Here is a 27,677-nt window from a genome sequence, read left to right as displayed (position 1 = left end):
AAAGATATACAAGTTGCTGGGCCTTCAGGAGGGTCATCGTTTCCATCCATCTCTCCTAAGTTGTTATTGCCTCTTCGCCCAAAGTTAAATTTGGAGACAAGAACCAACAGACCAATGAAAGCAATATGAAAAAAAAGGTAAAACTGCGATACTCACTTCTTCACTATACAAAAATGAATTGCAAAAAGAAGTAAAAAAGAAACAAGAGTGAGGAAAAAAAATTGAAAAGAACACTTTTCCAGCCTAGTAGGCCTATGTCTATTAGTAGACCTAAAACAAAATTCCAGAAAGGCAAATGTTCCAAAATGATAAAATCTGTAGAGCAGCAATCAATCTCAACAACATGTAGCCTGGCAAAAAAAAAATCAAAGTTGATGTTTGATGAGAGTTCCAGCTCTTCAGACGAAGACAACCCTAAGGAAGCTTGCGTGTTTTGCAACAAGTTGTATGCACGGTCTCATTCAAAAGGAGGATGCATTCAGTGCATTTCCTATCATATTTGGGCACATGAGGCATGCTCCAATGCCGAAGAAGAGGATGACACATTTGTTTGTGATTTCTGTTCTGTTCTTAGTTGATTAGGGCTAAGTTTTGTTTGCAAAATTTGTTCAGTTCTTCAAAATTAATAATTAATTTTAAAGATTTTTTAAATATGCCAATTATGTTTATTTTATAATGTTATAAACTGACAATTTACCTTATAAAGTAAAATTGGCCTAATAACATTGACTTTAAAGTATTTTAGGCCAAATATTTAGTAAAGGATCTTATAGGAGTCTAAATTATTACATTTATTGACAATTTCGAAGTTTGTATTGAGTTAAAAGGTTTCCAACGAAAGTTTTACAATAGTATACATTTTTTTGTATTGATTTAAATGTGTACCCGTTTTTACCCACCACATTGGGTACAACCGGGTTTTTGCACCTGCTGAACAAAAAAAATTGTGTATTAATTTTAAAATAAAAACATAATAATATGTTGATAACAAATAAGTCATAAACCTAAAAAACTATGGTTTGTTGATCTATTGCTAATAGATATGTTTTTATATCAATTTTAAGTTATCGTACCAGGCTTTGTCCAACTCTCCCCTACTTCATTTCTCATTTCCAATCTCAGGGCTATGTCCCATAATGTTAAAATTATTTTTTATACATCCATACAACATCCACGCTAGCTAAGCAGAAGTTGCTTCACAGAGAATTTTCAATGAAAATTCATCTGCATGCACATGAATGAGAGATATTTAGTGCGTTATCTTACAATGTGAACACAGTGTTATTACACACACACACACACACACACACACACACACACACACACACTAGCATCCCACACTTTCCATCCATAAAAAATGGAAAGCATCACTTATCAAAACACAAAAATTTCCAAGCCGTTGCTGTCCAATTTCACTACATAAAAACAGCAAAAACATTGCTTCATTCAACACTGTAACTTCTATCCTCCTGCATTTTACTAAAAGTGATGATATGCAACAGCAAAAATATTTTAGCTGAAATAGCAGAATTAAGAGTCTTAAATCATTTGCGAAGGTAAATAAAAATGAGAATTATAATGCCTGGTTAATTTTTAAAAAAATCATGAATGAACTGACCTGAACTTGGTCTGTATGCAAGTTGCCTGTTTGTCTTTCCAGCTGTTTTTGCTGCTCCTCTAACTTTGCCTTTGTCTGAAGTAATTCCAGTTCTAGTTTTCGCTGCTGCAGTTCCAACAACTCTTTTTGTTTCTTCAGCAGCTGTTCACGCATTTCAGCTTCTGAAGCAGCAGCTGCAGCAGTACTTGACACAGCAGAAGGCCTTCGCAAGGCTGGGTGTGAAGAAGGCCTGAGAGTTGGAGCAGGTGCAGCATTAACTGCAGCAGCAGCGGCAACGGTAGGAACAGCTGGAGCGGCACCAGGAACACCTGTAGACTGCGGTGCCACTTTGGACAGAAATCTTGGATTTATATGTATCAAGTTAGTAGGTTTTGGAGCAGTGATAGGCCAAGCAGGATCGATTGAGCTGACTCTCAGATCCACAGCATAAAGCTTCTTGGCAGGAAAAACATCATTCCAAGTCTGGCGCAACTTGAACATCTGGGCTCTTGTCTTCTCATCCACCTGTGGCAACCATATCTGATATGGAGACTTTTCATCTAGATGCTAACTTACAATAACACGAAAAATAATAAAATGGCGGAACTTCCCTGAGAGAGAGAGAGAGAGAGAGAGAGAGAGAGAGAGAGGTAGAGGTAGAGGTAGAGAAAGAGAAAGAGAAAGAGAGAGAGAGAGAGAGAGAGAGAGAGAGAGAAGCATCGCTTCCTGGAACAGATTGTTAAGTGAATGAAAATGGTAAAAAAGCTGAGCCTGTAGTTCATAAATCTATTCAACAACTTGTAAAGGCAATAGAAGTCAAACATAAGCAAGAACACCCCAGACAATCATGGCTGTCTTTAATCTCATAAAACATTAACCCACCAGAAGTTGACTTTAAAATATGCACTATCTACACCTAATGAAAGAAAAATGGTTATATTCTTCATAGTAAGAATGACTGGAGTGAAAAAATACTTGCAATAACAATTTTCATTCAAGTGACTTTCTAGACAGTAATTACGATTTTCTTTTTTATGTTTTTAAAACTACATTTATGAATAATTGGTTGTAAACAAATACATGTCTAATATAATTACTAAAATGCGTGTTTTCATAATCACAACAAACAATAGAAAGCAGTAATTTGTCAGGAGACTTAAAAAATTTGTTAAGTAAAACTAACACATCACAAAGTAAAATCCAAATTTTCTTGTGCTTGTTTCACATATGGTACTTTACTCAAATTAAGATGTTAGACCACATTTAAATAACTTGACCTTCATTGCCTTTTTCTTAATTTTGTTCAGAAACAGCTTTCCGTTACCCATAATCAGGATTTCAGTACAAGTGACACTCCAGGAACCCATACCATAAGTAGGGAAGTTAATCTCACTCTCCTCACTACAAGTTCAAACTGAATATTTTCACACACATTGAAATCCTATTTGAGGAAAAGTATTGTTTTCCAAAGACTATCAAACACTCAAGAGAAATTTATATTTTTGGAATATACATACCTTTTCGAACACGCTGCAGAATGTTGATACAATGTTCTGGGTGAAGAGTGGAATGTAGGCATGTCCAACATTCTTGACGATGGAATCGATGAGATAGAGAACAGGCAGCTTGATATCACTCGGCACCTAAAGGAACACAACAAAGTGGTGTGGGGCCGCTGACCGACGTGTCGGTCAAAGTACCCCGCGTAGCAGAGACGTGAGACGCCTGACGGCCTGGTGCAACAGTGCTGTGCTGTGCTCTGTGGTGGTGGCTGATCACAGCCTGCAGCCACCTCAGACCAAAATTCAGTTTCCTAACAGTTATCACTAAACTGGTATGAAAATTAAACAGAAGTGCCTATCACAGAATACATTAGTTTTCTGCAGAATCCTTGACAGAATATAACAAATGTGCATAAACTATTCAATGAACTGAATGACTGCAAATAGCAAATAAAGAATCTCAAAGCACCATAAAGGTATTCATAAGTACCCAGTGTTCAAACCAAGATATGAAGAAACAGTCAAACTTACCAAGAGGCAATACTTGTGAATTCTGGAATGTTAAATTTATTTCACTACATATTTTGCCCTTAAAAGATGTATGCTTACATACTTTAAAAACCACCCTGCATGTACATTATGTTCTTGTAATAAACCCTCAAAACAGTGTCTGTCCAATTCCAATACGTAGTTGATTTAATTTGCACCTACTTCAGATTTCTTGACAAAGACAAAATATCTTCCACTGTAACACTCATTTGCACGAAACATGGTAACACCACACAGTCTCCATAAAACAGGGAAAAAAATGAAGGAAACAGAGCACCACAAGTAGCCAGATGTGCATGAAAGTAACTATTTATAGAAATGCACTAGGTTTGCCCAAAACTGAACAGCTGATGGACTCATCACTAATTTACATACATACAGTGGCACTATGTATATTATTTATACATCCTTTGTTTTATATATGCCTCCTTTGTTTTCTAAACATCTTTCAAGCAGGACCTTTGGCCATTTTGTGTGAAGTGGTGACTCACTGGTGCTAAGATCACCAAGTACAACATTGTCGTCCTATAGCTTGCTCACGGAAGAAAAGCTTACAAAACTTCAAATGAATATTGAAAAGCATTCTGCATTAACTCAGTTTAATCTATTTAATTTCCATACCAGTTCCAATCACAAGTTTGGAAACTAAATTTTGGGGATACATCATGAAATCATGCAAAACACTTTCTTTAACTTGATGCTCTTATCTACTTCTTTGAACGCCACATCCTGCTTCATAGCTCCTTTACTGGTATGTGGTAGTTAATCCTTAACGTTAGCAATATGAAGCTTGTGCTGTTCTGGTTTCAATGAATCATTCGTAACAAATACTTAATAATTCGACTTCCCACGGCTCTCTCCAATATCTTTTTCAGTACTTTATTGGTGTGACAGGAAAACCATAGGATTTGTGTTGTACGCACTGTGTGCATTAGGAACTTCTCCTAAGACATTATCTGAGTGAATTTGATTTTTATGATTAAAAATACTACCCATCAGGACATTCACTTAAGTTTCCAGATCCTTACTCTTCTGTTCAAGGAAAAAAAAGGTGCTGGTATAATGTGGGTAATTAACTCCAAGATGCCTCCTTATTATTCCTGTATATTGGTTAGTTTTAACTATATAATGCGGTAGGACACACAACCTCAAAAGTTGGGGTAACCATTTAAAGCAACATGTATTTCATTCACAAAAGGGAAACTAACACTACGTTCCATTCTTCAATAATAATTGAAGAAGCTGTTTTCATGAGGAAATCATTCTGTATTTGCCATTAAATCTTTTATTTAAAGAACCACAAATACAAGAATTCTTGTGCATGTTTTACATTTCTGTATCTGTATGGCCATACAAGATTTTAATACTACAGTTGTCTGCCTACTTCAGTTTTGATATGATCAGAAATACTCTAATGCAATTCATGTTTATCTGAGGGTGTGTACAGTTGAACAATGAAATAAACTCTACGTAAATGTACAGTACACTTCACCCTTATCATTTTACAAATGTGTTATAGTGGGTAGACTGTAAAGTGCAGAATGACCTGAAGCATAAACAGGATGACCAACTACAGTGTGTACGAATTTGTAGTTTTAAATCTTCATTTGCCTTCTTACAGTTTACTTTTCTATGACTCCAATATTACTACATTAGTGTACCAGGCATAAAAAATTCTTGTGCTACATCTGTACATTCATTAAAAATTAAAAATAACTGTCACATTGCATTATAATGTGTCCCACAGAATTCTGATATTATGTGATCTTAGCAGGTAGTTTTTGGATGGATGGACGTTTGAGTTGAGAGAAATAACACACACTATGAAAGTTGTTGAATTATTCTGTCATAGATAAGGATGAAGCAGTAGAAAGCCAATCTGACAAAATTATGTCCAAACTATATTAATTACATCTGATAGATTTATTTAGAACACCAATAAAATTATCATTATCAGTTTGACTTTCTGAGCTGAAAGGTCATATCAAATGGGTGTCAAAAGGAACAGACAAGGCCAAATGTCAGGGGACAGTCATGGTAAATCAGTCTCAAGGATTAAGCAATTTATGTAAAGGTTTCCAATGTAAAATTAGTCGTACTTCAAGTGGGACCACATTTCTTGTTTCTACAATTATTACGAAGGCAGCACTAAATGAAATGCCTGACATACTGAAGTTCTTTTGCAGAATAATTCACCATGTGTATCACGAGAACATTCACATATTTCACACAGTTAAGGTGGAAGGATGTTTATTCAAAATATTCATATAAAGGTTCAATAAACTTTTTCTGTGACTGGAAATAACAATGAACACAAACATTTCTCCACATAAGAGCAGCTGAAAGTTTATTGCGGGCAGAAATTGAAACACTGTACAACCAAGAAGATGATAAATCTTGGCACATACAAATCTAAAAAAAAACTGGCAGGAATATGGATGGGCCAATTAGAACCAACACTGAAAGTTAAATTTTACTTGTTTGAAAAAATCTAAAATAATTTAATATTGTACAGCACACAAATCAGATAATGAATATTAAATTTTGAATACACTTTAAACTCTTTGAGCAAGTAATACAATATAAATGAAATTCACATTGAATTAGTTTTACAAAGTGTTAATGTTCTCACCATATGTTTAATAATAAATGAATAACCATGAACAAGACAAAACCTTCTAGTTGCTTGTATTGGGCTAAAAGCCAGTTTCCTTTCCTTCCTCTACATTCACTAGTCTCAGCACTGTATAATGAAGCAAGGCAGATACTTGCCTCATTTCTTTATATCTTGAAACAAGAGAAGTACTATGTTAATAATTCATTTTAACTTGAGTTCTAGTTACAGCTGTGCATATGTCTTATAACATCAACCACTGTTACTCCTTAATTGGTAAGAATGTTTCCAGTAATATAATGTGTATGTATATAGAGAATTTCCAAGAATCTGATGCATTTGTGGACATCATGTGTATATGAAAGAAAGAGAGAGAGAGATTCCAAAATATTTACTTCTTTACGTTATTTGCTTCATTCATTTATTGCACATAGTAATAAGCCTTGCCAGCCTTTGTAGCATGCGATATACTTTAATTTGCTACTTGGATGGCCCAAAAACTGTGTAGTCTATAATTACTCAAAGGTGTGGCAGTTTCATTCAACTGTATCCTCTTCCAAGAACATTAATTAGAAATTTCATCTCTCAATCACAGAGCATTGTATCTAACATAACAGTGAATCATGGGATATTTAACATTGTGATGAACATTAGAGAGAAAGGTGTGCACTGAACTGTGGTTTTGACCCTGATCTCTGTCTTTCTGTTGGAAATGAGAGGAATCTGGTGGTAAGCTGAGTGAGACAGTGTCATATGACCATACAGGATTTCTTGATAGAATTGTTTGTTTACCAGTTACGACAATATACTTCATCAAAAATGTCTTAGTCAATTCTTGTAAGTTTGAATGGCATTCTAGGTAGTGTAATTAGTATCACCGTGCTTGAAAAAGGTAAGTTATAAGTTCATGCTCCATTCTAGCATACGTTTATAACTTGCCATGAATGTCACATGACCTCAAAGGATTTCAATGTCACTTGACTATATACGGAGTGAACCAGAAATCCACCGGCAGCCTTTCATGTTGCACTAAAAACCGTGCACAATAGTCCGTATGCAGTCTGTGACTTCTTTGCATTCAATCATGGTATGCACCAAGTGTTATGGATTCACTGAATGCAAGGAACAGAAAGCACAATTGACATCTTCAACTTTTGTAGTCCTGCCTTCCTCAGTTGTGTGTAATATTACGGTATATTGATAATTTTTACTTATGGACCGTCTGACAGCAACTGAATAAAACACAATTTTAGTGCCATACGCGTTTCGCCTTTATTTTCTGCAAGGCATCATCAGTGGCAGGTTGCGTGGACAATTTCTTACATATTACGCTCCTGTTGCATTTTTGGTGTTCTTCTTCTTCTTATGAACGCCAATTTGCGCTTTTTTCCACATGTAAAATTAGAGAGATTAGAGCGCGCACGGAGGCTTTCAGACAGTCGTTCTTCCCGCGAACCATACGCGACTGGAACAGGAAAGGGAGGTAATGACAGTGGCACGTAAAGTGCCCTCCGCCACACACCGTTGGGTGGCTTGCGGAGTATCAATGTAGATGTAGATGTAGATGTAGATTCCATAGCACTATGCACTGAACGCTTGTTTTAATGCATTAAAGATACATATCGATTACCAGCTGATGATAATATTTTGTGCTACCTTCCTTTACATGAAAATGATTTTTAAGTTCTAATAATGCAAATTTAGTTACCTTTTTAAGGCATTAGTTGAGAGTTACAGATATGCATATTCAATAAAATCCAGGATAGCTGCTACTCACCATATAGCGGCAATGCTGAGTCGCAGATAGATACAACAGAAAGACCATCAGAAAGTCTCTCTTCACAAAATATTACCGCAATGAGCACACAATCTCAAGTGTCTGACCAAGCAAAACAGAAACAGATTGCTGAACCTTCAGGTATAACAACCACACTTTTCTACATACTTCCACTGCAAGCTCCAGACAGTCTTTCACTCAAAATAAACTTGCCGCACAGACAAATAATGCACACAATGAAACAATGGGAACTGTTGGGTTATTTGCTGCAAGCATTGTCTGCAACTGTGTACAGTAGCCATAGCAGAGAGATTTGAGAATGGTGAACGGAACAGATGGTTCGACCAAGCACATTCTCCGATTGGCTGTTCCTACAGTATCAGCCCAGTAAACATCTAATGTTTATCACTTTGTAATTCTGATCCAGGTATAATCCTTTGTGTTTCTTCACCCTGGAATTTTCTCTGCAGTTATGAAATAATAACATGGGCTACATTCAAATGCTCGTGCTGACTGACTGGTCTCTACTCTCTACAGTGACACAGCCAGATCATTTCATCCATATGTTATAGATGTGTTAATTTGATTCCCTGTAATCAATACACTGTGTGCCAGATGCACACAATACTAATTCAGAACCACTGTCCCTAAGATCTCTCACCACACACTGTTGCAGGCATACTGAACAACCTTTTACTAGATTGCAATGTATGTAATGTATTTCAACTTTCCTCTGCCATGGCCTACAGTCCTATTAAAATTACCTGATAGTTGACATCTGTTATTCGCCACTACAATGCTGCCACAACCGTTGCCAGCTACCGCTGGGTTATAGCCTAACACAAAACACGGTGGGTCACTTTACAAATACTGTTAATGTGTAATATTCGGAGCATTGTTGGAAATGGCTGCCATGACATATGACGAAAGTGGGAGATGCTCTGTTGATAGCTGATTTAAGTGACCAGTGACTGACCTGCAGCAGAAGATGTTCTGTAGCCCTGAATTTAAACTTCTATCCTAATCTAACCACGCCCTTTGGAAGTGGAAGGTGTCCCATGAAAACAGCAACCAACAGTCTGTGACAGAACTAAAATTCCAATCGCTTTTTTCATGGCATTTAAGGCTAACCTCTACGAGCAAATTTAATACAGATAAATCTCTTACTATGTTCTTTTGCATGGCCAACTTCTGCAGCAAAATTCCAGTTTTAGCAGTAAAAGTAAGCTATAATTTCTTGCTGCTGTTGGCTACCTAAAACTGTTCGCACACTGGCTACATGGGATGCAGCAATACCAACTGATGAGCAGTCCTAGTTGGCACTTGGTTGCAGATTGTAGGGGACACTAGCAGATTCCAAACGAAAATACAATGATAGGAAGAAAAATAAGAGCAATTAAAAAAGTCAATACAGTGATGAAAATGATGCAGCAAAGTATTAGAGGTAAGAAGTTGTTAAAGCCTTCAGTATCTAGTACAAAAAATTAATGGATGAAAAATTATAATGAAAGAAATGGTATTGCATGTGTTGTAGATTTCTGAGAGTCACGGTTAAAAGTACCTTTTGAAGATTGTGTCATTCCGTCAGAAAAGACTGGACAGATGATATAAGTGGAGTTACTGCTGTTCTCTCAGGAAAGGGCACAAAAATTACTGTCTTGCATGTTGGAACATCATCTGGTTTCACAATGAAATGTCTCCAGGTTTACAAATCGACGAAAACAAGGCACTACCACAAGGAGATGAATCACAATAGTTTTCTGTAATAGATCGAGGAAAACAAGGCACTACCACAAGGAAATGATTCACAATAGTCTTCTGTAATGGTTCAAGGAGGCAGCTACTGGAAAACTTAAATCAGCAGTCACCACTGTAATGGATAATGGCACATACCATTCAGTCATTAAAAATAAAGCTCCGATGATGGCAACAAAAAAGCAGACATTTTAAATGGTTGAAATGCTACAATGTGAACATTCAGGTCGATTTGTACAAGACGAAGCTTTTGGAGGTGGGAGGGGGGCAGGGGTATACAGTTTCAACAGTATGTTGTTGACAAGGTGGCTAAAGAATGTGGTCACAGCGATCTTAGGCATCGACAGCCAAACTGCCACTTCAATGCCATTGAAATAATTTGGACACAGATAGACACGTGACAACAAGTAACAAAAGCTTCAGTGTGGCAAAAGTTCAACAAAAACCACAGAGGAAGCAGTGGCACAAATAACACTAGAGAATTGCCGTAATGTTGCACGACACACAGAAACAGTTGTTAAACAAGCCTGAGAAATTTTTACGAGTGTTGAAAGTAATATTGAAAATATAATTATATCATTAAGCAATTTTATTGTCTCTTGCACAGACCAGAGCACGGGGAAGGACAGTGTTGAGGGACAAAGTGACTGAATTGGGTGGCATTTACCCTTTGTCATAATTTGGCTTTCTTCAGTGTTTGTATTTCATATTTTGAGTGAAAGGCATCTACCACATTTCCACAATAAATTTCGTCTCATTATTAAGGACTATTCCTCTCCAAAAGTATGAAGTACTACACACACACTATAGTGACTATTACAGTCAAGTTAGTAAGCATAAACTACACAAAGTCAGTAACTTTTAGTGGGGAGGCAATGAAACAGTAGCTCTTGTCTATCAACATGTTTGCAAACATATTATAAAAATGTAGTGCCATGTAGTTTAATTACAAATGTCATTTCTACACCTGCTACAAAACTATCACATAAAAATGGATTTCTACGATTAGACTGCATCGATATTACCATGCACCTAACCAGTCACCCTGACCACTACAAAAATTAGATGGAACACACATCAGGTCACAGTAGCTGCACTCTGAACCCACAATGGCTTAATATTCAATTGCATGTTGTCATAGTAGACGTTTTCATTCCGAAGAATGGTTTGATGCAGACGTTCACACTAGTATGTCCTGCACAAAACTCTTCATCTCTGTGCAACTGCTGCAACCTACATCAATTTGAACCTGCTTACTATAGTCAAGTGTTGGTCTTCCTCTGAAATAATTACTCACCACACTTCCACTATAACCAAATGCCTCAGGATGTGAGTTCCTTCTTTTAGTCAAGCTGAGTCATAAATGTTTCCACCTAATTCAATTTGGAACCTCCTCATTAGTTATCTTAATGTTCCAAAAACTTCTGTTCTCTTTTTGTCTGTACTGCTTATTGTCCACATTTCACTTTCATGTATAGCTACACTCCAGAATTGCTCATTACTCAACTACTGCTTCCATGCCATATCCAACTCATGACTGTAATCATATTTCTGTAAAAGTTGCTGAAAACCTTTTACTCCCTGTACTTCATCGGAGCTGCCTTCAGAATTTCAAAGACAGTATTTCAATCAAAAGTGTCCAAAAGTTTTCTCCAAGTCTATAAAGGCAGGAGGACCTTGCCTAGTAAGCCAGTGTGGATGTCCCCCATCGTTCCCCTATGCTCTGTCAAGGAATATGGGACTACATGATCATCATCATCACCATCATCATCATCATCTTAAGGGTCCCTCATACACTCAATACTTACTGTCCAGTACCGAGTATTGCACAGTAATAGCGACTGACTGAGATTGATACTGATAGTTTGTGCAATATACTGAAGAAGACTGCAGAGCTTTAATAATATTGACACTCATTCAATATATTGTGCCTTAGAAGGGTAGTATTGTGCAATCAATTCCTACCAAGACAGAGAGAAATTCAATTTGCTCTGAATGAATTTCCACAAAGAACTGAAAAAGTAAATGATGAAAGAGTAGATAGTGGCTGGAAGATGTATATGAAAGCACCATGTGGTACTCTGAAAGAAATGAAGTTCTTGACTAGTCAGAAAACCCAGACACATCACTGTCCACCACAGCAGAGGCAACTGAAGATCTTGGTGTCATAACAATACGCAGAAATGTCTATTTTACATGTAGCAGTTCCCCAGAATTGGCAAATAAAATCTGGTCAAATGACCGGTGAACATAAACATTTACTTTTCTTGTGAGAGCATTCACATAAGATCGTGTAATTTCTGTGCTGTAACAACTGTTGCAAATGGAATAAAACAATTAAGATGATTGACTGCTTACATGATCTTATATGAATGCTCTTGCTAGTTCACTTATGTGATACATAATTAGGCTAATATAAGTTGTACCTTGCAGGTTCTTTACAACTCTATGTTGCCGTGAAAGAGTCTTTGGTTCATTTAAGTGTTCACAGAAAGTTTTTCAGACTTGTTTCATCTGTTCTTCGTAATTTCTGCTTGTGTTCTGTAAGGCAAGCCACTCAAGTCATAATACAGGTTCACATGGTCGAGCACTGTCATGTTCGCTATGAAACCAGAGTTTCTGTGCTGTAACAACTGTTGCAAATGGAATAAAACAATTAAGATGATTGACTGCTTACATGATCTTATATGAATGCTCTTGCTAGTTCACTTATGTGATACATAATTAGGCTAATATAAGTTGTACCTTGCAGGTTCTTTACAACTCTATGTTGCCATGAAAGAGTCTTTGGTTCATTTAAGTGTTCACAGAAAGTTTTTCAGACTTGTTTCATCCGTTCTTCGTAATTTCTGCTTGTGTTCTGTAAGGCAAGCCACTCAAGTCATAATACAGGTTCACATGGTCGAGCACTGTCATGTTCGCTATGAAACCAGAGTTCTGACGCATCCTGGACTTAAATATCGCGCATTAACATTGTGCCGTTCTTGGCCTCACACTTCGACACAATATACTGACTCAATATTATTTCGACAATAAGGCTGAACGTATTATGACCGCTTTGGCTAAGTTGAAGGACCAGTACTGCATCACGTGTTCCTATATTTTTCCAGAACCCAAACGGATCTTCCCCAATGTCAGCTTTCATGTTGGTATTTTACAGCCATGATAGTTCAGTAATTCAAACCCAACTGCACATTCTTCTTAAATCTTAAGGTATTTTGTGTCTGTCTCATCTTACATAAAATATGGAACAGTTTCGTCACAGTTGGCCCTACCAACGACCTAATAAGTCTGAGGGATCTCATCTACTGTCTTGTTTTGATTCAAGTCTTTTCAATGCTTTGTGAAGTAGTTCTCTGAGTATTGTCTCTCCCACGACAACTTTACCTATTTCGTCTTCCTTTTCCTCGTTATTGTTCTCACCTTTGTACTGCCCTTACAAATTTCTTACAAATCAGCCTTACCTTGTTTGCTTACTCTGGCTTGACATCTAGGATGCTGATATTCATACATCTGCTTCTCTTTTCTCCAATGGCGTCTTTAATTTTCCTACAATCATCATCTGTCATTCACACAGTCATGCACACATCTACAGCTTTCTATTTCTTCTGCAAACACACCCACTTTGCACTTTCAATCAACCTCATTTTTTAGATTTCTTTATTCCCTTTCACCTAATTAATTTTGTTTTATATATTTTCTCCTGTTTCTATTACATTAAATATTTGGTATTTTATCGGATGACATTTACTGGAGCCTTTGTCAGTTTTGATACTCGGCTGCCTTCACTACTTCATGTTTCAAAGCCACGAATTCATATATCATAAAGTTTTCCCCTGTTTCAATCAATAGTTGCCTAATGCTCCCACTGAAACTCTCAACAACCTCTGCTCCATTCAATTCATCTATTCCCATTCCCTTAATTCCCTGGATTCATTAATGTGCAATTCAAAACCAACAGATTATGACTCGAGCCCCCTTCTGCTCTTGACAATGTTTTACAGTTAATGTATTGTTCTGAAATCACTGTCTTACCAGTACATCACCTATAGGAAACTTTACGACACCCAAAATTGTCATCTCCCATAACATACTGTATAATTCATTTTATTTCATCACATATGTTTTAATCTCTTCATCTGGGGAAGTAGTATACATATGCAATGTATTACCACTGTTAAGTTTGGCAATGGGTGTATCTTCACTGTGATTTACGTTAATTTCTTTTCTTTCCTTAAAACACACACACACACACACACACACTACAACTCATTCTCATTATGCAATACCACAGACACCCAACTAAGAAGGGTACCACTTATGTACTCCACTGTATCATCACTAATACTCCCCCTATGGACCTATACTATTAGTCTGAACCGATGACAATCTATTCCTGTGTTAGTTACAGTATATTTCATTAAAAAATAAAAAGGAATGAAGACAGAAGAGCACATACTAAGGTTCATTATTTCACTTATTTACTTTTTCAAGCACACCATCAAGACTAGGCTTATGTACTCTACTTGAAATACAGAGCTTGCAACCATTGCCACCTGCTGAGAAGAAACATTACCTGAGCAGTCAACATCAAACACACACTTCTATGACTTTATCCATGCACTGTCACAGACCTCAGTGGCTAAGTATCATACTACAAATTCAAAGATCTATCTCAGACCCCGCAATTGGTTCTAGGATTTTTTCCTGTCATTTATCCCTTCTCTCACCACTAGCAATGATTTCTGTGCATGAAAAATGTCTAGTTGCATTGTGGTTACTCTGCAAATGACTGGGAAAATCTGGTTAAATATCTTACGATGGCAAGTGCATTGCTTCTTTGATGTATAGATTGAACAACACAGGCAAAAGATTGCATCTCTATCTCACCTTCTTTTTAATCCGAGCACTTTGTTCTTGGTCTTCCACTAGTATTGTTATCTCTTGGCTCTTGTACATAATATATGTTACCCATCTACCCCTACGGCTTACCCCTATTTTTCTCATAATTTCTAACTTCTTGCACCATTTTACATTGTCCACACTGTTTCCAGGTCGACAAATCCTATGAATATGTCTTGATTTCTCTTCAGTCTTGGTTCCATTATCAACCACATCATCAGAATTACCTCCTAAAGCCAAACCGAAAGTCATCTAACACATACTCAATTTTCTTTTCCCTTCTTCTGCATATTACTCATGTCAGCAACTTGGATGCATGGGCTGTTAAGCTGACTGTGCGATAATTCTAGCACTTGTCAGCTCTTGTAATCTTCGGAATTGTGTGGATGATGTTTTTCCGAAAGTCAGATGGTATACCACCAGACTTAAACATTATACACACCAATGTGAATAGTCTTTTTATTACCATGTCTCCCAATTATTTTAAAAATTCTGATGAAACATTATCTATCCCTTCTGCCTTAGTCGATCTTTAGTCTTACAAAGCTATTTTAAATTCTTATTCTAATACTGAATCCCCATCTCTTCTATGTCAACTCCTGTTTCTTTTTCTGTCACATCATCAGACAAGTCTTTCCCCTCATGGAGGCCTTTAATATGTACTATTTACACCTATCTGCTCTCCCCTGCATGCAACAGTGGAATTCCCATTGCATTTGTAACATTAGTACTCTTGCTTTTAATTTCCGAAAAAGATGTTTATACTTTTCAATATGTGTTGTTTAAAATTTAATAAATAGTGTACATTTTAATTTAGGATGCTCTTATTCCATGGCTTTTAACATACTTTGATGGTTTGTAATTTCTGTGGAAGATCAATAACAATTATGAAAACTGAAAGAATTTTAAACATTTTTACCTTGAAGGACAGCAGCGGGTCATTTTCACAGGTGTGATATCTTATTTTTCATATCTCTAAAAGTCACAGATCCACTTACTAATTTCATTTCATTGTTGTGATCTAATTCCTCCTCCTTTCAGTTTTACTTTATTTAGTGCAACAGAAGTTTAGTGCTCTTCATTGTTATGGTTCGTTTGTGTTTTTGTTCAGATAAGCTACAATTCCACAAAATTTGGAGTTGATGTTCTGGACCAGACATATCGTCAAGTCTCCCCCCCTCCAAATCTTGTCAGACCTTGCCAGAATCAACACCTGGATCCTTTACAACTGGAGGAAAAGTTACCTGACAAATGTTTCTTTTCAGATTAGTAGAAGAACTCTGTGAATGATCATGAACTTACTGCTGATGACAATGTTACATTTACTAACTTTTGCAAGTTCAAAATTACTTCATATATTTTGTCAGGTCAACTGGCAAGAACTTTGCTCCTGCATTCACGAGATGCTTTTCACTCAAGGAAAGGACTTGTCCATACATTCATTGCAACCATTGTAATATTTAAGGTACCAGTAGGGATGACCAGCCAGGCAGGATGATGTAGTAGTTCAAACAAAACTAGAAATTTGTGTGTGCAATGCAAGCAACTCGTATGTGTTCCATGTGCTGGGAGTGTTCAGCAGGTTTATGCAAGCTGTTTTAATAAAGATGGTGACTTTCACTGAAAACATGCCACAGAGAAAAACAAATGTTACTTTCTTGTGCCACAACAATTCATGTCCATTTCTCTTTCTATTTCTTAATAAATGCATGTTTATAGCCTGTCTGTGTTTTGGTTGAGAACAAGTCCGAGATAAAAAATGTTGTTGTATAATAATATGTTTACTCGCATTAATAAGTTTGGTATCAAAGTTTAGTTTCAATGAGTATTGTATTTATGACGTATTCTTTACTTCGCTCCTTTTTTCTTTAGTTAAATGTAGTTTCTTCAGAAAAATTTGAGCATAACACATTGGTAGGGTAAGCAAAATACACTAGTGACATTTAAATACACCATACTGAATTTAACAAGTAAAATTGAAAACAAGGAAGACAAGCACCACCGGCAGAAGAACCATATCCTTTCAAGGTGATTCACTAATACTGGTCCTCCCAGTGTTAATGACCTACTTCCTGCACTCTTTTAGTATTAATTCATTATGTTCCCTTTCACTCCAGAATGATTTTGTGGTTTTTCTCCATATCCACGTCTCTACTACTTTTAATGTTTTCTTTTCTAGTTTCCCAGGACCCCTCACAATCTAAGCTTAGCATGCTTCAAATATATCTTCTGATAACTTGTTTTCTCATTTCATTTTTAGGGTGGTAGTTTGTTAACAAGTTACTCTTGTTTTTGAATGCTTGTTTAGTCACTGCAATTCTTCTTTTAATATCCAAAATAGTTCTGCCGTCTGTTATGTAGCTACCAAGTATCAAATTTATTTTCATTAGCATTTAACTTTCTATCTTAATTTTGGCATTATTTGTCTGTTAGATTTAAATATCACTAATATTTTAGTCTTTTTGGTCTTCATTTTCAATTTCTGGTTATTCACAGCACCAGACAACATTTCTAATATACAGTTCATGTACTCTTCAGAACCTGCAAAGACTACTATATCAAAAGCAAATCAAATACAATGTAGTTGTTTACTATTAGTATTAATCCCTCTGATGCTGCTTTTCATTTTTTGTATTGCACTTTCGACAAATAAATGCACAAGCATAGAGTGTACAGACTTGTCAGACTTCTATTCTTCCATGTCCCATGGAATTTTGCACAATAGGTTGTAATGACGTAGAACGAGTCGTCGTACATTCAAATCACAAATTAATTTGTGCATACGGTTACATTCTGAACATTTCTTAAAAAAAAAAAAATGCTGATGTGAGTTGGTAATGCCTACCCACCACCTTCTACACATTACAATAATAGAAATTCTTCCACAGAATAGAACGAATTGCCAAGGAGAAACTTTCTCAATTTGTTATCAAATTTTACTTTGCAGTCTGCCAGATATCAGACACCACAGGGTAAATGAACAAAAATTTTTGTTGCAGCATTGTGCACCCCTTTTTGTGATAAAGACAATGGATGCCACTTTTCCTTCTGGTATTCCAATTATGTACCTCATTGTTTCTCTTCAACTGTAGTGGATTATTTACAACAAACTTCATGAGGAAATAAATATACTGAAAGAAGCCGGAGACAGAAAGCACAACTCATAAACAATGTCTACAAGATGATAGTGGGTGAGCATCGTATATCATTCTTGCAGCATGTCTTTGTGCAATGGAGACACCGTTTCTTAAACGATGGATTACCCCACAAAATTACTTCTTATGACGTTACTGAATGAAAATATGTCAACTTATTGATTTGTCTCTCCCCAAAATTTTCAATGAGTCTAAGTGCATATATGGCTGAAATAAGTTCTTTTAAGAGTTCCAAAATGTGTTTTTTCCAGTTTAAATTCTCATAAATATGGGTCCTTAAGAATTTTGAAGTTTCCACCCTATTTATTATTTCCTCCCCATGTGTTACACTTATCACTGGTGTAGTACCTCTAGAAGTGTAGAACTGAATATGTTGCATCTTTTTAACTCATGGTAAGGCCAATCACTAAAAACCAGTCAATGACACTTTTTAAGTACTTTGTTTACCATTTCTTCTGCTTCTGTATGTATGCTTGGATTGATTACAATCCTATAATCCGTTCATCATAAAAATAAACCTGATGTAAACAAACACAAATGCGATGACTGGTCGGAAGCAGCAGCACACATACAATGGTGTTGTTATGCCCTTGGAAATAGGCCATACCTATGTATTAGATATATGTTATTACTAAGTTATGTTAAATGAAACTTTAAGTTACTCAAACGTATTAACAGCCATCAAAGTTATTCTTAATTACACTTTAGTTACGTAGTTTTTATTTCAAAAATCGTGTACAGTCACAGCCTTTGCAGCGTTGTGGTCTGACTGTCAGGCTGGTAATGCACAGAAGCCGCTTTCTGTTCCGTAGTGAAACACGCGCATGGAACACAGTTAAAAAGTGCCGAGAAATAGGCTGTTCTTAGCGTTTTTCATAAATTTACAGAGATAATCGGCTTTTAAGTTTTCCCAGAGTTGATCAATTAACTCATATTAAACATGTAGCGCAGTTGGTAACGTAATGGGATGTGAACTGAATGTGGCTGTTCCTACATTGGTTCAAATCTCCCCAGTATCGTTTTTTTTTCTCGTTCAATTTGAAATACCTACATCTCGTTATATAATAACTCATAATCATTTTTTGTGAATAATGCACGTCTGCTTGTTACTAATTACATACTGGAAGTGAAATTCCTGTTTCCATTCCATATACAAATTCTTAATTATCGATGTTTTATGAAAGACTGTTCATAAAAGTTGCTTCAATTAAGAAAACATAACAATTTAATTTTTAAGGCAAAAATGAAAAACCAAATCGTCTATTTCAGGCTGTTCCAACCGAGCTCCAGGGAGCCGGAGCGCTCACTGCGGCAGCTCGGAGCCTGCGTGAGGGGGAAAGCGAACTCACTGCCCCCCGGCCGCATGCAGCCGCAACTGATGCAATAATCCGTGTTCAATGACAGCTATGACTAGCTGCGGGGGCCCTGTACCTCTATTGGAGGATACCTTTCTTTTCATTGAGAGGGATGGTCGTCCACAGTGTCTTGTATGTCATAAAGTGTTTAATTCTGCGAAGAGGTACAATATACAACGACATTACACACGTCTTCACGCAGCGCACTACGATCAGGTAGAAGGCGGTGCACGCAGAGAACTGGTAGCCAGGCTTAGGAACGACATACCAGGAGATGTAAGTTCAAAAACGGTTTCGTAATACGGAGGGTATCAAAACATGCAACATTGTTCATGTTCTGTAATGCGTTTATAATTTTCAAGTGAATGAGCGGAGAAAACAATACTGAATCTGCAATTCGAACAAGCTACAGGGTCGCTCACATCATTGCGACAAGTGGCAAGCCATTTTCGGTGGGACCACTCGTAAAATCGTGCATGGTAGCAGTTGCAGAATGTTTGTTTCCAATGTAGGTGCAGGAAATTAAAGGGGTTTGCCTGTCGAAGCAAACAATATCTCGTCGAATCTCGGATTTAGAGACACAGCTCAGGAAAAAGGAGGAGAGCTTTGTTGCATTTTCGCTAGCGCTTGACGAAAGCACCGACATATCGAACTGTGCTCAACTTGCAGTCTTTGTGCGTGGTGTCGACATGGAGCTGCAAGTAACTGAATTACTCTCGGATGTGGTACCACTCGATTACACCGCAACAGGACGTAACATTTTTGAAGCTGCTTGTGAATCAGTGGACAATATGAATTTGCCGTGGGAAGAGCTCCATTCTGTAGCGACAGTTGGTGTACCACAAATGGTCGAGCGTCACCAAGGTTTTGCTTCTCGTTTGAAAAATAAACTCTGGGACGAATTCGGGAAAGACTGACTCTTCATTGTTTTATTCACCAAGAGGCACTGTGTGCTGAAACAGTAGAGCTAGGTGGCGTAATGAAAGACGTGAAATGTGTGAATTTTGTGCGGCGTCACAGTATGAATCATCGCCAATTCAAAGGATTCCTGAAAGATATCGAGGCGGAGTATGGGGATATACCTTACCACAGTACAGTTCGTTGGCTGAGTCGGGGAAAAGTTCCTGATGTTTTATTTGCCATTCGTGAGGAAATATCCCTTTCTCTCGAAATGAAAGGGGAAGAAATGCGTTGTCTGAAAGATATAAAATGGATATCAGACCTGGCATTCCTACTGATATAACTATGCATCTGAATAATTTAAATCTGTTATTGCAGGGGAAAGGGCAGCTAATCGTTGATATGCACGACCAGATCAAAGCGTTCATGGAAAAGTTACGTTTATTTGAGAGGCAGATGAGTAATGGACATTTAACGTTCTTCAATCGTCTTGCTTCTTTAAAACTACCTGAAGGTAGTACTTTCGGCGATTACCAAGCAAAGTTAAAGCAGCTCATCACGTCGTTTGAAACACGATTCCGAGACCTCACTAGTTTGGAAATGAAACTTAAGGTGTTCAGCACTCCCTTTTTCAGTTTCCCCCGATGACTTAGCACCGTCACTTCAATTGGAGATAATTGATTTGCAAAATTCAACTTTGTTGGAAGAGAGGTACTACAACACATTGGATTTGTCACGATGGTATCGTTCATTACAGCAAAAAACATTTCCCAAGCTTCACAACAATGCCGCTCAGTTCATGTGCATGTTTGGATCTACGTATTGTTGTGAGCAGCTTTTCTCAGCAAGAAAAGAGTAAAAAGTAAGGAACGATCGTTTCTTCAGGATTCAACAATGAAGGCCATCCTCCGCATTAACGCTGCGAACACTTTGACGCCTGATATTTCCGATCTTGTAATGAAAAGAAAATGTCAAGCTACAGACGCCCAATAAATTTAGTATGCAATTTCTTGTTTCTTATCTATTTCCTGAACATCGTGTTTCTTGGTGTAGCATGTCAGCACGTCTTAGCAGCTAAGAGTATGAGGTTGTCGATTCTGTAAGAAGCAGCTGGCACATCAAAACGCTTGCCTTGCCGCCTGCCTCAGCCAGCCGTGCCACGTGCCGGCCCACTTGAATGGTCACAGCGAGCGACACGGCTCCCTGGAGCAGGGAGCGCTCCGCGTCTCACAACGGAGCCGACGAGCTGGAACAGCCTGGTCTATTTGGACTATGTTCATCGTTTTATACCACAGAGGTAGAGAAGTATCGAAGAAACGTGAAAAACAATCATTTTCACAGCACTGAGCACATGATACAAATGCTGCATTTTTACATTTGCATCTATACCATTGCAATATGAACCCAACAGAACTGATCTGGAGCCAAGCGGCAGGATTTGGCCTGAGACTGTTAAGCTGCCAAACATACTGGAACTTAACACACACAACTTTTTCACACGTCACTGTCGAAAGCTGGCAGGATATAGAACGGCTCGTCATAAAAGAAGAGAAAATGCTGCGCCTGGTTGGCTTCATGGATTCTGTTGATGACAGGCTCATTATCAACGTAGCAGGTGACACTTCCAGAACTGAAATGTATTCCTCGGATTCAGATAAGGAAGGAGCTAAGAGATAACAGTTGACTGACTGTAAATAATACCTTCTGTGGTTTCAATATTTAACTACATGGTGAACTCCAATACTCTCTTACGTTACACAGAGCGTATGTGGAAAAACTACCCTGTGGTTAAGTCAGGAATTTTCATCATTTTTGTTTTTAATTACAATAGTACGTTAGGTAAAAATGAAAACGTGTTGTGGTTTTCATCTAGTCGTTAATGAGCATGTTGTGGGAGATTTGCATTCCGCTTAAAAAGTAAATGACATTCGAAGCTGTATTGCTCCTCTACTCATCTCTTTTTTTGTGTGAACTGCATCTGGCCAAGTCACAGCGGGCTAACTGTACCAGCTGACGGCCCAGTGCTGTCCAAGTTAAATGAGCTGGTAAAGCTGTTGCCCCTATTATTGCTAAGTCAAAGCATACCCTTATTATCGTACCTGACAGTACTCGAGGCAGCTTGGCTGCAGTCCCGCGTGAAACGGAGATCTGATAAGGTTCCAGAACACGCAGAAGAACACACAGTGCAATGTTTACATCACGTTTATTCTTATGATGAACGGATTATAGTGCACCCAACATGGTAGAACTGCCCAGACAGCACGGTAAGTGGCAGATTGTAACGCGTTCGTATCGCTCGAGATGGGGAGCAAATGTGGAAAATTGTCACCTGCCTAATCCATTCACCCTGTGAGTGGACAGGTGGCCGCTCCTTCAGCAGGGTCCACGCAGGCAGATGGGCAGGAAGGCGCATTATGGAGCCCCTTAGGCAGATAGTGATAAGGGCTGGAAAGAAAGCCAATGTGTGCTCGATATGTCTGCTGAGGGGCCCCATCCGAGAAGTGGAGGCAGCCTTGCCTTGACTATCAAGTGTGCAGAGTGCAGTCATCTGCATGTTGTGGGGTCATGTTGGCACCAACGACACCTGTCGCACTGGTTCTGGTATGATACTGAGTTCGTACAGGCAGCTGGCAGAGATGGTGAAGACTGCTGGCCTCCTACGCAGGTGCTAGCAGAGCTCGCAATTTTCAAGACTGTTCCCAGAGTTGATCGGGGTCCTATGGTTTGGAGCCAAATGAAGCGTCCCTGTTGCCATGCCATGGATAAACACTACAACGTCATGCCACGCATTAGATGCACCTATGTTCATTAGCTCTCATTGTAAAGTGATATTTTCTAGTGCTGCAGTAATCACATGTTGAACTAGTGTTTTGTATTGGCGTCACATTAATAAAAACAGTGCAGCACGTTTGAACATGAGATTCGCAATAAAAGTGGTCGTCCAAGAACACGTTCACCGGGTGTGAAGATAATGTTGTTCTGCATAATATTCCTGTGAATTCGACAATAGTAATGGACAACGTACCATACCACTCCGACGTGACAAACAAATCTTCAACAATACATGGAAGAAAGCAAATATTTTGCTCTGGGTACAAAGAAATTTTCCGTTGGATAAAGCTAAACATAACTTGTGTTAAGTAGGAGCTACTGGAATTTTTGTACAAGCCAAAAACTCCACACTGGAAGGTTGACGAACTGGCTTACACTAATGGGCATAGTTTAACCATGCTCATTTAAAACCGACTGTGAATCTATGAGCCTGGGTGAAAAGTAATGTGGTTGAGGAAACATGTATTCATGAAGGATTATGAGAAGTTTTGAGTAATACTTAACTTCTCTTGTGCCATGTCTAAACACAGCAGAGTTTACAAATATTCAACTCACTACCATTCTAACGCAGTTGAAATCGAGACACAATCCTAAAACAGTGTGTTATTAAAACTAACAACTGAGAGCATAAGTCAATAGTTATGAGAAAGCCCATTCTCAGTATTAAAATAAACTTGTATCTTCTTCACTTACCACAGCAAAACTCGTTTCACCAGCTATTGATGGTCCTTAAATGTTTTATTATTTCATCTAAAAAACTGTAGTTGCTTGAATATCATGTTAGATATGGAAGTTTTGCATATCACTCGTATGGCAAAATACTCTCCTCTGTGTGGTATCATTTGCCAAAATCTTGTTTCGGTACCTCAGACCGTTCATGAGATATAAGGGATTTATTAATTTTTTATTCTGGCTTTTCCACTGGCAAATACGTCCGTGACAGAGCCCTTTACATACATTAAATTTTCTCGACAATAAAGACAGATAGCGATACCTTTCTAAGTTTAAAGAATAATTCAAAACGTTATCTAAATTTCATACGCAGCTACATATGGTCTAACATGCACCAAAGGCAAATTCATGGTTACCCATATTTTTCACTACAAACTAAGAATTTTGTGCAGTATCCCATAAAATGTTAATTTATCTAGGAGAATACTGTGATTCACACCGTCAAATGCTTTACAAATATCACAGAAAATACCAACCGGTGGTATTTTATTATTTAATGCTTATAAAACCTGGTGAGTGAACGTGGAAATGGGATTCTCAGTAAAGCAACCCTTCTTCAGCCAAAACTATGATTTGCTAAGAATACTGTTGTTGCTCACCTTTTCAAAAATTTTGGAGAATGATGTCTGCAGTGAAACAGAGTTTGTGATGCAGTGCATATTTCAGATAAGACTGGGCTTATTAAATGGGAACAAATTTTTAATAATCTATTGGAGACCCCATCAAAAGCAGATGAGCTTTCTTTTTTGAGAGGAAGTATAATTTTCTTAATTTCACCATCAAAAGCAGATGAGCTATTTTTTAAAGAATGTATAATTTTCTTAATTTCAGAAAGAGAAGCTAATGACACGTTCAAATGATTGAATTTTTATTAAAGTTACATTTCCAACATACTGCCGCGATCTTGCTCTTTATCTGTTTGTCCCTATGCTTTCTACTATATTTAATAAATGATTACTAAATGCTTTGCTACCCATGACTCATCATATACGGCCCTTCCATTCAGATCAATAGTACTGTTCTGTGGTCAGTTGTCCTGTCTCACACTTCGTTACATTCCGTATTGCCCTAAGTCTTGTCGGGAGTACTGATTTCTAACATTATGTGCATGTTCTTTGATTTTTTAATAACCTCTCACAGTAATTTTGAATAATTTTGTAATATGAAACTACTGCAGAAACCCTACTTGTTCTTGCCAAGAGATAAATTTCCATTTTTCTTTCACAAGATACTTTACTCCCTCTAGTGTCCTTTCTCACTAGCTTATGTATAAAGCTGTTTTTCAAATAATGATATTAATTTATAGTGGAATAGGATAAATTTAATGTTAGCATTTGATTCACTATAAATTACTTCCCATGTCATCTCCTGCAAATTATTCTTAAAACCATTTGTCGTGGAGTTGTTAATTATTCTAATTTTCACTGAGCAATATCTGTACTGTAAGACACTAGGTTATTTATCCCAATAAATTGCACATCATGATCAGAGAAAGCATTTGTTACTGGGTAAACAGTTATTTTATTGTTTTGAGCTTCATCAAAGAAAACACTATCAATTATAGTCCTACTGTCTTTATGCACCTGTGTTAGAAAGTTTAATTGCTGAGACAAAATTGTAGGATCCAAATTAGATCATTTTTCCAATCAGAATCCTTTAGAAAAATCTACACTGAAGTCAACATAGACTATTAACTGCTTGCTGTTGTCTGACAGGTAACACAGTAAGGAATCCAGATTCCTCAAATAGTTCCAAATCTCTCTGTGGGGATCTAGATAAGGTTACAATTAAAAGTGAAATATTTTTCAGCATTAATTCATAAGCACACACTCCTATGTGCTAATCACTACAAAATCTACTTGTCTCAATGTTTCTGAACTTGTGTTCTGTCTTCATGCACGTAACAACTCCTCCTTATCCCATGTTATTTCTGCATTTGTAAGCTGCAATAGAGAAATCTTTTGTATGTAACTTTTCTAACTCTGTGGTTTTGTGGTGATCAGACAAGCACAGGATGTCTATCTTTTCAGAGCTCTGCAAATTTTCCAAACAGACAAGATGTTTCTCTTCCTTACTAAACAATCATCTAATATTATAATAAAATAAGTTAACCTTACTTTCCTGTTCATTATTAAGCATTCTGTGGGACTCTTCCATTACTTTCACTTCTTTCAAAATAGGATGCCCAAACACTGATTCTAGCCTAAAACAGGTGCCCCTCTGACACCAGTAACCACAGGCTGTGTGTGATGATGGGCCCATGCATATTATCTGCAAGACGCTCAGCCAACTTATCTTTTCCTCTCCTACCCAGGTGAACGCCATGGCTAGCATATCCCAATCTCCCAATTGTAGCAATAGGCACTGCACTCGTATGCGATTTCGTTTCAGTCAGCAGCAGCCTGCTCAACTCAGTGTTCACATGGTTCACAGCAGTATTTATCCAGGGCTCGTCATGGCACTGCAGGACCTCCACAAACTCACATTCGTGTGTGTCATCGTTACTTCCATTTCATCCACCAACTCCTAATGCAGTAATTACTGGTCTTAACCAGGCTGTTCCCTGTAGAAGATTATCGTACAGGTCCCCACTTCCATCATCACACAATGAAATGAAAGATATTGACAAATTCAGTAACAAAATATTTCTGGTAGACTTTAAACAAAGGTAAAGTCTGTGGCATAAGCCCATGACCGGACTAGTGGCTGGCTCTGAGGGGGGAGGGGTGGTGGGTACTTTTCCACAGCTGCCTTTTCCCCAGAGAAATGTTCCCGTACTAATTTTGGCAGCAAGTTGAGTGAACCTGGGGCTATCCTGGAGCAAAAGGAGCAAGGAAAAATCCCCACCTCTAGACAGGTTTTAAACTGGGATCTCCAGGGTCAGAATGTACTGCTCTACTGGTTAGATCACCACAGCCAGAGAATATAAGTGATCAAAAGAATAAGTAACAACCTTCCACACTTACAATAAATACGTCATGCTGTCCATAATCATATAAAATAGACCGAGATTGTTTCTGAGCTTAGAAGTGTTATTGGTCTCCAGAGCGCGCGCGCGCACGCACACACACACAAATAAATGTGTGTGTGTGTGTGTGTGTGTGTGTGTGTGTGTGTGTGTGTGTGTAATTTTAGTTTGATTTTCTATTCCAGAGTGACTTACCTTGATGTCTAATAGAAGACCTTAATGTCCGATAGGAGCAGTAATAATCGCACCAAACTAAGTTGATACTCAGTGCGATGACAGTTTCGAGTGACTGTAAATGGGTAATGGCTTTATGGTCGCTCCCAACAGCCATCATGCAACTGTCAACTTAGTTTGCACGTATGGTAAAGGTAACTATTCATCTTGTAGTTAGGGATTGATAGTCATAGCAAACTAAGTTGACATTCGGCATGACGGCTGCTGGGAGCGACCATAAAGCAATTTCCCCATTTACAGTCACTCCGAACAGTCATTGCACCCAGTGTAACTTAATTTGTGCGATTATTACACCTCCTATTAGACATTAAGGTCTTCCATAAGACATCGAGGTAAGTCACTCTGGAATAGAAAATAAAACTAAAATTATCCAACACTGGACAGGCAACTGCATCTGATCAAATACCTGTACACTTATATTAACATTACAGCCATATGAAAAAATTCTCTCACTTATAGCAGTACTTATTCTAAGGTGTTGAAGCAAAACTGTTCTAAAGAGTTTTAAAAAGGAACGTGTCATTCTACACGTGTCACCAGACAGATCTACACAGCTCTATGCCTATACTGTCAATATCAAGCTACTGTAGAATTAGGGAAGATGTTTTCTTATACATTTTTTAGGAAACAACACAGATTCCCCAACCAACATTTCTGAGTAACACAGGTCACTGTTCATCAACAAGAGGGTTGGGTTGTTTGGGGGAAGAGACCAAACTGCGAGGTCATCTGTCTCATTGGATTAGGGAAGGATGGGGAAGGAAGTCGGCCTTGCCCTTTCAAAGGAACCATCCCGGCATTTGCC

General features: G+C 37.8%; 1 protein-coding gene across 1 annotated transcript in view; it reads right to left on the bottom strand.

The window, feature by feature from the left end:
• The window catches only part of LOC124709005 (pre-mRNA cleavage complex 2 protein Pcf11-like), a 48,588-nt gene that overhangs the window by 13,196 nt on the left and 7,715 nt on the right, over positions 1-27,677 (bottom strand). Inside the window, exons 3-4 of the mRNA XM_047240638.1 lie at positions 3,115-3,240; positions 1,619-2,122 (exon numbers count right to left, since the gene is read on the bottom strand). Coding sequence (XP_047096594.1) covers positions 1,619-2,122; positions 3,115-3,240 — 630 coding nt within the window. The remainder of the gene's footprint in view (positions 1-1,618; positions 2,123-3,114; positions 3,241-27,677) is intronic.

This window comes from Schistocerca piceifrons, chromosome 7 (genome assembly GCF_021461385.2).
Source record: "Schistocerca piceifrons isolate TAMUIC-IGC-003096 chromosome 7, iqSchPice1.1, whole genome shotgun sequence".
In the NCBI taxonomy this organism is placed as follows: domain Eukaryota; kingdom Metazoa; phylum Arthropoda; class Insecta; order Orthoptera; family Acrididae; genus Schistocerca; species Schistocerca piceifrons.
This window is presented reverse-complemented; position numbering and strand designations above follow the sequence as displayed.